General features: G+C 51.3%; 4 protein-coding genes across 4 annotated transcripts; 3 read left to right on the forward strand and 1 right to left on the reverse strand.

Moving 5' to 3' along the window:
• Nucleotides 1-935: 935 nt before the first annotated feature.
• Nucleotides 936-1,793, forward strand: MAA_11724 (Short-chain dehydrogenase/reductase SDR; the record flags this gene model as incomplete). The annotated part of the gene is made up of 1 exon (XM_011412639.1): nt 936-1,793. One exon carries the CDS (start codon nt 936-938, stop codon nt 1,791-1,793), a length of 858 nt encoding a protein of 285 aa, XP_011410941.1.
• Nucleotides 1,794-2,118: 325 nt separating this feature from the next.
• On the reverse strand, nt 2,119-7,384 carry MAA_09120 (uncharacterized protein; the record flags this gene model as incomplete). Its single annotated transcript, XM_007827118.2, has 5 exons — nt 2,119-2,767; nt 2,827-4,115; nt 4,204-5,100; nt 5,248-6,938; nt 6,997-7,384. 5 exons carry the CDS (start codon nt 7,382-7,384, stop codon nt 2,119-2,121), a joined length of 4,914 nt encoding a protein of 1,637 aa, XP_007825309.2.
• A 2,155-nt stretch (nt 7,385-9,539) lies between these two features.
• MAA_11725 (Metallopeptidase, catalytic domain protein) lies at nt 9,540-10,208 on the forward strand (the record flags this gene model as incomplete). Its single annotated transcript, XM_011412640.1, has 2 exons — nt 9,540-10,069; nt 10,124-10,208. The coding sequence occupies 2 exons, from the start codon at nt 9,540-9,542 to the stop codon at nt 10,206-10,208; spliced, it is 615 nt and encodes a 204-aa protein (XP_011410942.1).
• A 4,180-nt stretch (nt 10,209-14,388) lies between these two features.
• Nucleotides 14,389-16,057, forward strand: MAA_09119 (Zn(2)-C6 fungal-type DNA-binding domain protein; the record flags this gene model as incomplete). The annotated part of the gene is made up of 5 exons (XM_007827117.1): nt 14,389-14,694; nt 14,769-14,855; nt 14,934-15,068; nt 15,138-15,645; nt 15,720-16,057. The coding sequence occupies 5 exons, from the start codon at nt 14,389-14,391 to the stop codon at nt 16,055-16,057; spliced, it is 1,374 nt and encodes a 457-aa protein (XP_007825308.1).
• Between the last annotated feature and the right edge of the window lie 1,124 nt (nt 16,058-17,181).

Raw genomic sequence — 17,181 nt, forward strand, 5'->3', positions numbered from 1 at the left:
TGGTTTCCCTCCGTCAATTGCGAAAGCATTGATTCAAAGGCTGGTGACCAATCAGACACTGTGAGAAGAAGCATGGGGTTGCATTATCGGACTTGCTGACCAACAGCATGGACTTCAATGCTACCCTTCCAATACCACAACGGCTGAAAGAGCAAATGTCCCACCGGAAGCTGACCTTTTTCACTGACTCGACCAACAAACTGACTAAACTTGAGGCATTCTAGTTGGCGGCCAGAACACGGCCTTCAAATTTCAGGCTTTCAAGGATGCCATGCTCGTAGAGATACGGTTAGCATTCTGGGCTTTATAATGCAGTCCATTTGCATCAAAGGTAAACGTCTCACAGAAACGCGCCAGAGCTGAAGAAGGCGGCAAGCAGCGGTTTCCTCAATCGTGAAGAGAGATCAGCTTCGGATTAAAATGAAGTGTGAGTGATGGGGCGATGGGCTGAGGAGTGTTTGCTGGCTTCTGAAGATCGCTGCCGAATGGACGCTTTTGTGTCAGCAACTGCATTTAATAGAGGCTATTCATACATGGTTTGCAAGCCTCTCAAAACAATAGTACCAGACTGAAAGTGAGGCGCCGATTGGTTAGAGGACTGGACCACATCCTTGCTCTACACGGCACGCTGACCGGGAGCGACCCACAGACGGCATCCGGGGAGCCAGGGATCCAGGTACTATTTGACACATATTTAGCTTGGGGCTCTGGGGCACTGAGGCTGGGGCTGACACTCAGCAGTAAGTAAATGAAAATATAGAACAAATTACATATACCTATGTAGCTAGCTGGCCTGCCTCGTGAGGACTCGAGTTTCGTTGGGCTTGTACATGTAAGCACATGTTATAATTACATACCAACCAGATTTCATCCTTCAACAACTGCATGTCTCTGGCTGCTTCTCTTACTTAATTGACGCTCTCCTTCTCCGAACAATGCCACTACGATCACAGCATTCCACGCGTCGTATAGAGTCGTCGTTCCCACACTCTCTCGTTGCCCTCTTTCTCCTGGCCTTTCCTCATCTCTCCGCTGCAGCGGGCGTAATCATCTACCCATGGGATAAAGGCCCTTTGAGCGCCAACAGCTACGGCGCCGTTCGCACGACCTGGGGTTCCAATGACTGCGTTAATATGTCATGGACCTCGTCAACATCAACCCCGTCCCAGAGCCTTCATCTCGAATGCAACCAGGGCCCTAACGGTACCGCCCCTCCCTGGACTCGGGTCTGGACCTTCAACTCGACCGCCAGCTCTGGCAACGGCTCCAACCTCTTCTGCGTCGCCAACTGCAACCCGCCGCCGCCTGTGAGCAATACGTGCCGTTTTGTGCTGGACATTGCCTTCGTTTCAGGCGAGTCGTCGACCGACACGGCATATTCCCCGGATGTCAGCCTGAATATTATTGACCGGAAGACGGGCGAAAGCACGACATATCCGCTACCGCAGTGGACAGCCACGGGAACTGTAACAACATCAACATCAACCTCAACGGCAAGCGTAAGCGCCTCTACGACAATTGCTTCTCCTTCTTCCTCGTCAAACTCCGCTTCCAGTCTTAGCACTAGCGCCAAAGCTGGCATCGGCGTCGGTGTCGGCGTCGTCGGTGTTATACTCATCGCTTGTCTCGGAATCTTCTTACACAGACGGAGAATGACCCGAATCGCGGGGACGACGCCAAGTTCTGTCGAGGCCGCAAAGTACAACGAGAAGAATACAGAGCCGTCGAAGCCCACGCCGCAGGAGTTGGATGAGACCGCCAGGCCTGTAGAATTGCCTGCCAATTCGAGGTGACACCCTGTTCGGCATTTGAAAAGACTGTGAGAATGATGCCATCTATAAGTTGTGTATATAAGTCCAGACCTTTTTTTTCGACAGTACACTCTTTTTGGAGCATAGATGTTAGAGTGCTATTCTAGAGGGTGTAAAATAAAAGTGTAATTTTCTAAAATACTACGTCACACCTTGCACTTTAGAGCGGTGGTGCAAGGCGTACAATCAGCCGAAAGCTGCAAGTCTGCGGTCAACGGGTAAGGCAGTCTCCGAAGAAAATGAAGAATGAAGCATCTACAATCATACATTCACTGCGTCATTTACACCATGGTAGTATCAAGTGGAGTTACGTAGCCCCGTGGACTTTCTTATACGGATTCTGAGTAAGAACCTGCCAGCTCCTAAGCCATTGGTCCCTAATTTTCATTTTGATGCCCTCCGGAGGTAATGTGTATGCCAGATGGTTACGGTCAAACGGGGCATCGAGCATCAAACCCTGCAGCGTTTTCACACGCGAGACAGCCACATAGCTCAGACCAGTCTGAAAGTCACGGCAGGACAGGTCTGTCACAATCTTGTCTTCGGTGATGCTCTGCGACTTATGAACTGTAATGGCATAGCATACGATCAGCGGAAACTGAGTGCGAGTGCAGAGTGTGGCTCCAATAAGGAAGTCCCTGTCTACCGGCAGAATCGGGACAATCTTCCTACCATCCGCGGTGGTCAGGAATGCCGGTCCGGTATATTTGTCAAACTCCATCAAGATAACACACGGTTGGTCTCGGACGGGGTCAGCCCCAGGCGCCCAGCAAATGTCGTACACTGTGCCACGCGCGCCGTTGCAGAGACCAACTTGTTGCCAGAGGTTGCACGTCAGCATCAGACGGGCACCAATGCATACAGGGACCTGTTTCGCAAGGTTGCCGGCCTTGTCGTCCGGGGCAGCAGCCGCGCCGGGGCCGACGTTCGTAGCGATGACCTGGATGACTGGTCGGCTGAGGCGGTCAAGGTGGTAATGATTATATTCGTTCACCCGGTCTTTCGTGGGGCGTACACGCGTAAGGCATCGGCGAACCTGGCAACCTCCCGATCGTCTAGCTTTGCCTGCACGCGGCCCGAGAGAGGTTTCCAGGACTCGTGAGATAGTTGGAGCAGCCGAAGTTCCCCGAGAGCCTTGCGAAAGGCCGTCTGATCGTCGCCGCACTGCTGCTGAACAGCGCTCAGAAAGATAGATTTATCGAAGCGCATATACGCGTCCCTGCCTTTGATTTCTACTCCCTGCACTTCTTTGTCGTAATAAAGCCGCTTCTGTAGAACAGGAGGAAGCTGGAAGAAGTCGCCCACCAAAAGGATATTGAGTCCGCCAAAGAACTCCTCGTTCCTATGCGGAAATGCCTCGAGGAGGCGGTCGTCGATCCAGGATAGCTGGCGCAATCCCAGCATGCTTTTCTCGTCAATGATCAGGTACTGAATATCCTTCAGCTTCTTCTGGAGCTGGGCCTTGTCGATGGCGGAGAGCGGCCTGAAGTCCTTGTTGATCGGGAGGTGAAGCAGCGAGTGCAAAGTGGTGCCTGATATCTGATTTCCTGCAACGCCCGTCGGTGCGGCACGCCAGACAGGTGTCCCTCTCCCGCCTGTCGCGGCCTGAAGGTGCGCCGAGAGCAGGTTGATCAGATACGACTTACCCGTCCCACCGCCACCGTCCACATTTAGTAACAGCTGGGAACGGTCTTGGGTCAGAAAGTGGTCCATCACTGTGTCATACACTAGGCGCTGCTCAGCATTCAGGAAATCGCGAGCTTCTAAGGGCTGATGCTCCACATCAAGTGGAAAGGAGCTTTCCTGCTTACGTCGCTTCCAGTAGTTACCGCGGAGAATGTCTTCGTTGGTATATCGTCCAACGTGGGGAGTCCAGTCATAATTCACGTCGATAACTCGGCGGCCTAGTACGTCGATGTCTTCTTCCTCCAGCAGCCGGTCTGGCAGCATGCGGGCGAGTTCATGCCAATCCTCCTCTGTGACGGGCTCGTCATGCACCTCCTGCTCAAACTCATCGTCCTCCGCTTGGAGCTCGCTTGTTCCCACCTCACCGTAATGGTCGTCCTCATGGAAATGGTGTCGCTGGCGGCAGCACTGATACGCTGCAACAAAGGACTCGAACCACTGCCCGTCCACAGCAAGCAACTCCTCCGGGGAGCGATGCGGATGGGCCATCATCAGCTTGACGCGGCAGAAATCGTGAAACTGGGTTGAGGCTTCCACGGGCCTGTACCGAGGAAAGTAGGACAGAACCCTCTTCTTCGCATTCGCACCGAGTCTCCTCCACGTCTTGAGATTGTACGACTGCAAATACTCCAGATAAGTAATACTCTCATGCTGATCAATCATTTCTCTGCAGGTATTTCCGGTAGCTGCCGACAGCCTCACTCACATCATCATCGACGCGGTACGACCGCACATGCTGTTCCAACGGGCGGCAATCGACGTACACAACCATCCGAGTCCCTTCCTGCAGAGGGATGTTGAGCAGCAAGTGGGAAATCTCCTGCGCTGAATAATCCCTCTCGGCAATCAGCTTATTCATAAGACGAGAGGAGAAGGACAATAGGGGTTGCAGGTGTGCCGTGTGCGGCAAAACTTGGTCTGCAAGCTTACAATAAGGCTCAGTCTTCTTCTCCGATTTGCTGCAATACTTGGCAGCATATGTAATGACTGCTTGTAAACTGGTGCATGGAGATATGTCAATGTTGGCTAGCCATCCCAGAATGATGGCAGGATTGAAGTGGTTGATGAGGTTGTCGTTGCGGGCCGCCTCGAAGATGTAGTACGACTTGCCTTCCTTCCTGATGACCGCGGCTAGCTCCCGCAAGGCACAGGGAAAGTCAAAACGACACTCCCTTTCCGGATTCGTCACGTCACCGCTTCCTTTTCTGACACGCAGACAATACGTGGTATTGCATCTGTGGCGCTGGCAGCGGTTGACAATTTGCGAGAGCCGCAGGAATGTCATCTCCACGCCCAGTGGATCTACGCTCAGCGGATTACCCTCCCCCTGGGGCACAGTCCTACGGGGCTCAGGGTTCACGGCCGTGATATGGAAGCCCCACGTGCGTGCGAATATGTCACGAGCAGCTTCGTCCTCCATGTCGGCGGCCGGGCTCTCCTTCATCCAGTACAGGCCGTGGTTGTGAGGACTGCCGCGCCCTTGCCATTCATACCGATCCCAGTAATCCGTGACGTTGAACTTCTTCCGCAACACGATATCTCGAAAGAAGCAGTATCGGCGGTAGAAGTGGAAAGCAGCAATGTGAGGGTTCTGCCGCAATAACTACCGTGACAATGCCATCCTCTCCAACTCGGACGCAGCCAGCCACTCATCGTATCGGGGCATGTGTTGGTAGAGGCTCCGCCAGTGCAAATCGGCCGGGCTAAATGTGATAAATGCGCCAGGACAGCCCAGGCTATAGGCATAGACCTCGAGGTCCTGCCTCTTTCTGTTCCAAAAAGGCCGCGTACCGCGAATCGACACTGCATGCCTAGTGATCGAGTTGACCAGCGCCTGCGTCTCGGGATCCTCGCTGTGTTCGAGTGCCTGAATAAGCTGCTCTCGGGTGAGCGGTTCACGAGTGCCATCGTGTTGCTTCACGAAGAATTTGGACCGCGCACGTGCTTGGGACCGCATCAGGGTGTTGAATGCGACAAAACGGAAGGTCGGGTGGCGAGCAAAACGCCCGTCGTGCCACCGCATGGCGTGCTCGATGTAATCCTTGTACTCCAATCGACCGCAAGCGAGGCTCACAAAGTCGGCTCTGCCATCTGGAAAGAGGCAGGGGAATGCTAAGGAGAGCAGGGCATGAGAGCGGTTGAACTCATTGATCGGCGCGTGCCGTATATTCGGGAACCGCAGCTCGTGTTGCGCCTGCCCCTGGGGGCCTGTGGCGAGAGGAGGCCTTGCATTCGCTTCTGGCTCGCCCGCAACAATAGACCGCAGAGCATCGAGCTCCGTGTCCTTGGCCAACAGATCAGGCACCGCAGCCGCGTCCTCTAGCTCAGGCTCTGCCTCCTGATCTTCCTCCGGTCCCACGTCGGCAGCCTCCACTTGACTTTGGGGGATTGCGTCCTCCACATTGCCGTCCTCGGGCAGTTGGCTCAGTCGCTCGTCGTCGATGACGATACATCGATAGCCAGGATAGTGATGACGGAGGTAGTCAAGCCATATCATAACCGCTTGACGGCGCACACGAAACTGGCGGGTAAACTGCCGGCTGAGATTGGCGTGTGATGACGTGTTGGCAGGACGCAGCAACACCGTGTTCAACTCCCGTGGCAAAAGCGGGAGCTGGTTGTACACTAAGCCAACTTCGCGAAGAAAGTGAACGACATGCCCCCGATACTTGTACTGCTGCCCTCGCACCAACATGATGTTCACATGGACGTGGACGCGAGCAATCAATGACTCTTCCGTAGGCGTGTGCTCAGGCAATCGGGCCGGTACGGGGCCAAAGTCAAGTTGATTTTCGGCAGAGAAGAAATAAGGCTCGTCCGGGCCACGCTTCTCATCCTTTCGATAGCAACGCGAGCAGATGCCGTCATAATCAATTTCCATCTGAAACCAACACTCGCGGCATCGGCTGCAGTATTCCATCTGGTCATTGTCAAGTTTAGTCCAGAACTCGCGCAGGGTGGTCTTATCGCGGTCTGTCAAGGCGCAAACGTCGATATCGCCATTCCACACCGGATCTTGTGCATGGAAGAGTGCCAATTCTTCCGGTGGAATCATCACTGGACTCCGAAGCCGTCGTTGCAGTCTCGACGATCTCGACGATCTCGACGATCGTGTTACTCTCCGAGACCTTCTTGGCCGACCTCCTGTACCTGGGGCGGGACCTCGGCGACCACGCCTTGGCTGTGCGGACGGCTGCAGCAGCTGACGGCCAAGAGGGCTTCCATCCACAGGATCATTGTCCTTGTCACCGTCCTCGTCTTCCTCACCTGGTTCAGAGTCCGGCTCGATCCCCAATTGCTCGAGATACCTGCGTGGTCGAGCGGGTGAAAGCAGTACGTTGGCATAGTCCTCAGCGTCAATATCGGATTCTGAGAATTGGCCCCTGTCGTCTCCCTCCTTAGACACCATACCAACACCACGAAACCCACCCGCCCGCGCGTCTATGTTCCATGGTCAGCTCGAAGAATCTACTGCCAGCCGCAGCACAAGGGTAGATACCTTCTCCAGCAACTTCCGAGCCCTGAAAGTAGCGCAGCTGGGATATTGTGGGCGTCAGTGGTACCGTTTCCCCTGCACGGCGTCGTGAACGATGGTCGCGCTGGATAGCGGCCAGCTTGACCCTCGCCTCAGCCGTGGAAGGGTTATCTTGTGAGTCTTTCCCACCCTTGTGGTATCTAGTTGCCAAGTAAGTGTAATCCATACTGGCTGCACTGCTTTGGGTGGTGGCTGCATCAGACAGTGAGACGATCGGATGGGTTGTCTGCCGCACGGGAGGTGAGGGAGCTAGTACCTGGAATAGCCCTGAACTTTGTTGGGCTGGCGGCAATGGAGTCCCCAGAACTGCGTGCGGTTGGTTCATCGAGTCCTCGAAGAAAGATCTGCTCATTTTGTGACGTCCCCGTGAATTCTTTGAAGATAAAGGCCGGGTTTCAGATATTTTCTGCCTAGGCGATAAGCCAGCTTCTTGGTCAGTTCTCTTCGCAGGTCTGTCGGGCGAGGAAGGACGGACCGCGATGTCCCTCAGTGTCTGGGTCGCGCCTCTGGACCTGGAGTACGTCAATTGATCAGCATTGAACATCTTGCAGAATGGGAGATAAGGCCAACATGAGAGGCGCGCTGATTCCGGCAGCTTAGGCAGCTCCTGGTGTACCCAACCGCCTTCCTTCTGCCGAGGAAGTCTTCCTCTGGTTTCTCCTCCCCACAGCGAATGCACACGAAGGAAACCACGCCAGCTTGGGGTCCTCGATGAGGCATTGGACTCATTGTTGATGAAAGCAACTGCATGTTGTGTTGCGATACCCGATGCTCAAAGTACCTGTGTGACACAATCAGGAGCAGCTGTGAAAATGGACCCATTTTTCGATATTGATCATCCAGTTGAGTTACGTTTTAGAAAATGCTGAGACCAATCAGATATCGAGAAACTTTTGCGCACCCCTGTCGCACCACAGGAGAGGCAACCCCACGCGGGGGTGCGCAAAGAGCCTTGAGGAACGAAAGCTTGAGGTGGAAGGGAAGAAAAAAAACAACGTATTACAGAGTGCGCGATGGCATGTTGCATGGCTTAAAGGTATTTGCAGCTAAGCATTCTGTGTCGGGAAATAGTCTCTGGTGGCACCCACTTCTGACGGTGGCTTGCATTGGGGGCCGTTTATTAGCAACGGTGCCTAGGGTATCCCTGATGTACGACAGGTCATGATGCCTCTTATGAAGGAGCACGAAGCGGAGTGACGAAAATTCGTCTGGGGTCTTTTGCAAAAGTCACGGGCCCTTCGCGACAGATATCCTACAAAACCCAATATCTTTCTTGTACACAGATCAGCTTGGGCAGTGCGAGATCGAGATGAGCAAGGAAATACAAATGATGTAGGAAATGCGGCAAGAGGATGAGGTTCTCGATGAGTTCTTGGGACGCACTGGTTGCATGGAGGTTAAGTCTTGCAAAGTATGTGGTGCAGCTGTAGGAGTGAAGTACTGCAGTAGATGCCAAGCAGTGGCATACCGCCGCAAAGAGCACTAAAAGGCGGACTGGAAGGCACATAAAAAGGTGTGTGTGCCTAGAGAAGGTCAGCAGAGAAGGCCTGGACTGAGAAGGGGAGAAGATCAGAAATTGTGGATGGCCTGTTTGACCAGACAAGCTGGGTTCATTTTGTGGCTAGAGATAATCGGTAGAGCTCAGAATTTGCTTATTTTTGTTTTCCGCATGAGAAGTCCAGATTGTTCCGTCTCCTGAATTTTCTTTCGTTTTCGACATGTACGGCTTGGTGAGTTTGCTGTTGAGGAGACGATCTACGTAGGAGTGAAAGTGAATGTCCCAGGTGAAGAAGGGTTCGCTGCCAACTGTAGATGCGCGATGCGAAAGACATTAAATGTCCTATCAAATGACCTGATGGGGTGTACGCTGCGGAGACGGGGGGATACCATTGTGTTTAGTCCGAGGATCAGGTTGATGTTCTAAAAAGGCCCTTTGCGTTATGAGTGAGTTACAAGCCAGTGTGAACCTGGCAAAATATTGCTGGGACTGTGAGGCACACGGACGTCGAAGAGGCAAGGGGCTGGCTGGACTATTAAGGCAGGCGGAGTAGCCAATGAGAGGGCGAGAAACTCTAACCAATGGGAGGCGAGGATTTGGCGGGGAGAAAATTTTGGCGTCAGGGTGCGCATCCTCACAAGGCATTCGTTCCTCAAGGCAAAGATGACCCGGCAACAAGGCCGGCTGGAAGTGCAGCCATCCGCCACTGACGACAAGTGAGGCCAACTACATTTATGTGGCTATCTTGGAGGGTTCAAAATAGGCGTGGCATTTGTCGGCGAACGTGGCTTCAACAAAAGCGAGATACGCGCTGACACCCCTTCGAACCATTAGCAATTACTGGATTTGCTGGGTGCCACAAGCCGGCTTGGATCGTGACCCAATGTCGATCCGCCAGCAGCATAGAAGCATCACCATTCATGCAAAATGCATTTCTGTCGAGTATTTATACTTGAGTCCGCCGAATTTACTCTAATCGGTATGGTTGACAGTTCTCCCATAGTCCAACATGCCTGAAAACTTCCAAGACCGAAATATGGGACGGTTCGAAATGGACCCGATGCGCAAGCCATCAGATGCGTCGTCTTTCCATGCCTATAACCAGCAATATGGGACAACTCGCCAAGGAGCTGTGAGCTGCGGCGTAAATGGAAGCCCATATCCCCAGAGCTCGCCAAACCGCCAAGTCTATCTTGCGGCTCGCTCTGTCGGCATCCTATGCTCCATTGTTCTAACCGTTTTGGCATCCATCACCCTCTCTGTGATTCCTCGTGGAAAATGGGGTGCGGCTGTTCTGAGCCCATGCATTTCCACCCTATTCGCAAGTTCCTTTGAGGTTTGGTGTATCCTTGGTGCTAATCGACGATCACATCATTGGAGAAGAGTGCTCTACGATGGCGCTTTGGGAATCGGTTACGTTATCGCATTCGGGTTTCTTGTCTCTTTCACGAGTCCCGATATCTCCAGATCCGATCCGAAAGCTACAGCAAGCTCAGCTGCAGTTGGAATTGCAATATTAATTCTCATGATGATTGAGCTGTGAGGTTTCATGTCCTTTGTTTTATCGCTCCCTCTACTAACTCGAAGCATTAGATTACTTCAGATTGCGTATACGTGGTCTGGTATAAGAGAGCTGCTTCGCATTCGACATGTCCAGACCTCCGGATACGAAGGCTAGCTAATGAGTTCATTCAGTGTATGTGATAGTACAATTTGCTTTTGTGCTGAACATTGACAGTGATTTATTGGCGAGCCTTGACGCTCAGTGACAGAAACGATGCTTATGGCTATGCAACAGAACAGTTTGTTGTATTTTAACTGCAAATAGTTTGATTCATGCTCCTTAAGTCTCTGGCAACCAAATCTAAGCAGGGGTTGGGTTACATCGCTGGCAGGCTTTAATGCAGCTAGTTAGTTAGTACTTAACGAAATTTGTTAACGTAGGCAGCAATCCGACGGTCCATTAGAGAGAATGAGTTTGGCTCATGTGATTACCAAATCCTGAAATCGTCAATATCAATCTCTCCATTCGAGCAAAGCCTGGGTAGTTGTTTCTCAAAGTAAATACATACTGAACCAAAGCACATATTATTCTACACAGTGCGATACTGGAGTATCCGCGTACGCCGCTGATATTTGAGTGCATGTACGTTGAATATATCGAAGCTAAATCCCAACTCACGAGACCTAGCCAGCAGCTTCGCGCCTGAGGTAAAAGCACCTTCCAGGTCAGCGTCTCTCAAGGACGGCGACGCAATTATGGCCGATGCGCCGGCAAACGCGACCCTCTTGTCCATCACGAGTCGAACGATGACGACAATAATCTCGAGTGCAGCGCCTGTGTTCCCTCGCAAACCCGTTAACCCGTTCAACGTCGGCTCCCTGACCACCACCCATACGCCTCCCAGCTCCTGTGGTTCGTCCGCAATTTTCACTCGCGGCGATAAGTGATATCGCTCTTCATACAGTTATACTACAACGGCCGACGTGATAGTGCCCGCGGAGAACTGCCTGCCGTCCCACTACACGGGACGTGCAGGCACAGGCACTCAGCTCTTCTCGCCTGGTAATGCCTGTCCTGTTGGTTATGGCCCCGGCTGTACCATGGTGGCAGCTGGCGCTACAACTGCCTCATCATTGATGTTGACGGTATGGGACAGGCTCCCAGATCGGTGAGACAGCCACTAGGTGCCGCCCAAGGTAAAGATAGAATATTCTCCAAAGAAGTGGGGTGAGATGCGGGCGGCAAGCAAAACAGCATAGTTTTATTAATTAAAGAATATAGTTATAACCATATAAAGTAAACTAATAAAAATTTCAAGATTTTTATTCTCTTTTTTTTTTTTTGTATTTTTTTGTAAATTTAACTAACTAGACAACTTCAAATTGATTTTATCTCTCGTCTTTCAATTCGATATCATTTTAACTAGCCTAGTCAACGCACAGCTGCAACAAGCAGACACAACTTTTCTCAGCGCCCCAAAACTCTTGGAACTGAATCACACCAACACATGCTCCTAGGCCGGGAAATGGCAAACAGCCCTCGTAGCCAAGTGGTTTGAGGGCCGCGAGGTACACCTCGAGGCATTCCTGGAATTTGTCCTCTGGAACTTGGAGGCTGGTGTGGGTGATGGCCATATTTGAGTGTGAGATATATATGGGTTGCAGGCGTACGCGATGAAGTGGTGGATTCTGAGTGTTGGGAATTAGACTGGAACAGCTGGCAAATTCACGAAAATATATACACTGTGTTGAAAAAGCCACGGCAGTCGGAGTCTCGAATCCCCCGATCCATGCTGTAAAGCTTAAGGTAATATTGGAGACAACTCGTGAAGCCCAGTGCTCCTGGTAATCATCACCGTCGTCACTGTCATGGCACAACATGACTCAATTGGCGGCGCTTTACCGTGAGTTATCGGGAGCCATTCAGTTCACGGGTACCCGTGGATTTAAAGTTCCCACGGGACCCGGCGACTAATACGGGGACGGGGCCCGTCCCTCTAAAAAAAACTGGACGGGAACCCGTCCAATTGCCAGTTTAGGTGTCGCGCCTCCGCTTCCCGTGCCAAAGTCAAACGATGCCACAAGCTCGGCCTGTCAATCCGCCGGTTTTTCATACCCTCAATCTTCCCATTGACATGAAGGCTAGAGGCACGAGAAGCACATATACCCTTAACATCCGGCTGTACTAGTTTAATGGCTCCAATCCTGCTCATAATGTATTCAGTTTGAGGGTTTCCGGGTGAGACCTCAAATGTCTGGGGATGAATGGTGATGGTAAGATCAAGTCCCTCGTTCAAAGCAACAGCCATTGCTGTACTGCTGCCTGGCAGGCAGCAGTACTACAATAAGTATTTAGTTTCGTATCATTCCACTCTTTATGTAGAAAATCAAGAGTCTTTCATTTTGTCTAAGCTGTTCCAAACAATCGTGCTGTGTGACAGTTTAGGACTGATCTGACAAAGCCTTTTCCCGGATATTGTTGCACAGGGGATAACTCAAGGTAATCCAGCACGGCAGTCTCATTCTTGGCTTGCTGTAATACAACGCTATTTTTGGATAATGTGCAAACTTTTAGCACAGGATATTGTTGATGGCTATGTCTGTGTTAGCACCGCGCATTCATTAATTCCTTGTTGCTGCAGGAAATCGCGCTATAGTTCTTTTGCTAACCAGACAGTCGACCCAGTCCCTCGACCGAGTTTGCAGAGATTGCGATATCGCGACTCGAAGACTTGTCCGATACGGGTCGGATAGTAACCTTTAGCAACATGTCCGGGCAGCTCTTCTCCATCAATAGGCGTTGAGGCGGACAACAGGACTGGGCTGTCTGGCGAGTGTCGGATAAAACTGCCTCTGTTGATTGAAACACGCAAGCATTTTGCCACCAGGGTGGCAAGTGGCAATAGTAGTCGTCATACTGCTGCCTCCAGGCAGCAGTATTCCGAAAGTATTAAATATCTTAAGTTTCTAGGGTTTAGGAGAGGGAAGAACAAGAATAACGATTTTGTGAAGGAGCTTAGTTAACATAAGTCTCATAACGCGACAGTACCATGGTGTTAGATTCTCGGTGGTTACAAAATATGAAGGCTGGCCAACCACCTGAATTCATTCAGGTGGTTGGGGAGTAAAGATAAAAGTCCTCAGTTCTTCAAGTTAGATAATGGGGCAGAGCATACAAAGAATACATCACAACATTCTTCTCCATAACAGTGCCACCGTATTTCTGACGACAGGCCGGGCCGGTTTTCGTTGTGTTGGCCCAACTGGGATACCCTCAAGGCTACCCGTTCATCTAGGTGTGGGGCCCACAGTAGCCTACTAAAGGTCTTCGCTCTTTAGTCGGCGCAAAAATACCGGGCCTTCACAAAAACACCGGGACAGCTGACCCAGTCCATTTTGCGTCTGTCGCATAGAGCTGTTGAGTTGGGCAGCCATGGGACCTTCCATCAACGGCAATAAGAGATCGTCGGCTAGGCTGCACGGCCCTCTGCCGATGAACCGCAACTACCAGGGACGGGGGTGCTGTTTTCCCATTCGATAATGCAACGTCGGATGCGTTGACGATTTTGGCATGCTGCATTAGTGTCAGCTAGCCGGTGCCAGCGGGCAGCTCCCATCTTCATCGCGTAACGGCGTGGATGCGCGGATCCACACTTGTGAACGTACTTCCAAGTTCGACGGCAAGACACAATGTTGGTACTGTCCGAATCGCGATGTAAATGTAACCCGGGGTGTCGATGGAGTTGAGAGGCAATAATCTCCCGTCAACCCCAGGCGTGTGTGGATTGAGTTGATCGCCGCCCTAGCTGTAACTGTCACGTAACGATAATTTTGTAGCTGATGTTGGGCGTGTGTGTATCCCTGTCCTCTCCTCCAATTTCAAATAACGCATGATCTTTTCGATGAGCCAAATGAAACAATGATGTTTGTAATCCACATGTGTACTTAAAACATCTGTGGGATGGGACCCTGCACCTGGTTGCCCGTCTTCTTGATGCACTCAACCTTCCCTTTGACATGGTGGCCAGAGGCACGAGAAGCATACATTGACTTTCTTTTTGCTTATTGCGCCTTGTCAGGCAAAGTTGAATCACGTCTACACGTGCCACGCGGCACACCTCAATCCTCAAAGTACTCATTCATCCCTGCCTTGCCGTGCTCCCACATTGCACACTGTATACCGTACGGTGCATGCTGCAACGCCATCTGGAATTGCACTGCTGTCTTATTTTAATTTAATGTCAAGTCCCCTTCCAACCCCCCCTTTTACAACAACAACTACTACTACGAAATCTTCTACAGAATACACGTATCGAATTTGAGATCGCATCTTCGATCCTTAACGACTTTACAGCATGGATCATATGCAGCATTTCCCTCCAGGGATCCTCACCTGCCCAGACCCTTCCGAGTTTGACTACTCCACCTTTCTGCAGCAAGTGGAAGATATCCCTTTCCCAGACCCATCGCACAATACCTCAGCAGGAACTATTTCGGAATCGCCTCTGGGCCAAGCACCAGCCGCAAGGTCGGATGGATGGAGTACGTCTGGTGCTGCGGACATGTCGGTCATGCGCCGAGCTCAGAAGCAAAGGCCGGAGCGAAGGGGACATACCAAGAGCAGACGCGGATGTTATAACTGTAAGCGGAGGCGCATCAAGGTATTTATAGCCAGTCTCTTGCGCACACGACCAAATCCCCAAAGCGCTGGAAACTAACCTGCCTTAATACATAGTGCCAGGAGACTCGCCCTGCGTGCGGTCATTGTGTGAAGACGGGTTTGAAGTGTGAATACCCCTCCCTGCCACAGATCACCTACCAGGTACGAACAGCGGGCGATGATGCATTGTCCACATGATGCGCACAATACCCCAGCGTCCCACGACTAACAATGTACTAGCCTCACCATCAGATTCCTCTTTTCAGCTTGCAGGACATGCGATTCTTCCAGCACTTCCTCACCCAGTGCTACCCCCACCATCCATTAAGGCAAGAGGAGGTTTGGACCCACGAGATCCCCTGCATTGCCCACGATGTACGCTACACACACTGTTGTCGAGGTTAAACAAAAAGCAGGGGTATTGACTTTCTTTCCGATAACTAGCATAAATTCTTGATGCACGCTATATTGGGCTTTGCCGCATCAGAACTCGTCCCCACCAACAGCTCGTTTGTCCAAGCGGCTATGAGCCACCGCATCAAAGCTGTTAAACTCATCAAGAAGCGGCTTTCCGAATCTGCGCGCGCCCAGACAAGCTACGAAGAAGCCAACGCCCTCGTTGCCGCTTGTTTTGCCTTGACTTTCCAGTCTCTGAGCCTAGAGGACGGTCTGGCAGAATATATAACGTTTATTCGAGGTATTGTCATTGTGGGAGTGCAAATGGTGTTCAAGGGCATCAAACCTATTTTCGAGCAGCTATTAGACGAAGACTGGCAGGACGAGGTGATGGAGCCGTATCTACGAGATTTACCGCTGATCCAACGAGGGTGGGCTGCCGCTGCTATCCAGGCCATCTCAAACCTACGGCCATTATGTGTTGAGCCAGTAGAAGTTGAGTACTGCGAACAGCTTCTTGGCATCGCAGAGAAGCTCAACGTGAACTCGTTTGACGGTAAGTTGCACAAGTTGCAGCTTTCAACGGTTCCAAATGTTGCCACCAATACGCGACTCTAACTGTACCTTCAGCATACAAAGCCAACAGCAGACAGTATGCATGGTGGACGATGCTACCACATAGCACCTTCCAACAGCTCATCAACCTCGACAGACAGAGCATGATTCTGCTTCACGCACACTGGATCGCTTTGTCGCAGATTATGGCGTTCATAACCGAACGCGAACACGACGTTCGTGAAAAAAGGCCATCGGCTTCGACTAACTCTGGATCCGCGCCGGGTTCTGTAGGGTGGTTGAAGTTTCTCAATGCCCGAGTGGACTACGAGCATCAAATGTACAACCAGTGGCCGTTGTGGGTAGAAGCACAACTGGACAAAGATCTCACCTTTTTTGGACTACGACTATGAGTGTGATATTAAGCGGGCAATGCGCATTACGGCTTTATTTGTTGTAATTATTACTAGTTATATGGTCTGCTTCTATGGAACTCGAATCGAGTTTCTCTTCGATATCTGCTTCCTACCTGCTCAGACACATCCGTGATATCTCATGATTTTGACAAGAATCTCGTTTCTGGGTGGAGAAGCCTCATGAAACTAATTTCTGTAGGAAGCGACTGCAGACTGATATTGGAGCCTGTCATCTGGACCGTGGCGGCGATGGTGAGAGGAGACATTTGCCAGACACTCGAGTCAGGCACCAAAAACAACATCATCGGCTTTGTGAGGTTTATACCAGATTGGAGTGGTGATGAGAGATCGGGCGAAAAGGGGACGGTCGGTGGACTGGCTCGTCAGCAATCTTGGCGTCCTAGATGGAAGCAGCTAACGACGAAACCGGAGAATCGACAGAGCGTCTTTTGCGATATGCGCCGTAGGCACTGGTGCCGCCATTCAGATCTGCCCCATAACCATCAGAGGTGAGCTGTGCGTTGACTTGATCTGGCAAGAGGGCGTAGATGAAGAATTCGGTAAGCAAATTCCTCGCAGTCTGGAGGCCCTTATGCTTTGGGGGTGGCACTGGAAAGTAGGTGAATCTGTCACGTTATGAGACTCATTGTTAACTAAGCTTCTCACTTGAAAAAATTGGCTGTTGTTCTTCTCTCTATCCTTCAGAAGTGTTCATGTCATTTATCTTAAGTTTAGAACTCTTCCCAGCCACCTGATGAAATCAGGGTGGCTGGCCAGCCTTTCAAACTACTGATATCAATGATTTTATGACATCCAGCAATTACGTCAAGTCTGCTTGTTCAACTAACAGAGGCAGCCTTATCCGACAAAATCCCCGCAGGGGTGAATTAGTTGCTAAGCAGTGCCAACCATGGGAAAGGATTGTCATGGCCGTGGAAACAAACATTCTGGGAAATATTGGAGAATTTCTTCTGAGGACGGCAATCCGAATCTGGAAGATCACTGTCTGGTCAAGTTTGTGGTATTCGCGGCCTTCACGGCTCTATCCTTCACCACAGTGACGGTAGCGTGGGGAGCCAACGCGGCCAAAAATTCCTCCATCTGTCACGTTATGAGACTCA

This window comes from Metarhizium robertsii, assembly GCF_000187425.2.
Source record: "Metarhizium robertsii ARSEF 23 chromosome Unknown MAA_Scf_15, whole genome shotgun sequence".
NCBI lineage: Eukaryota > Fungi > Ascomycota > Sordariomycetes > Hypocreales > Clavicipitaceae > Metarhizium > Metarhizium robertsii.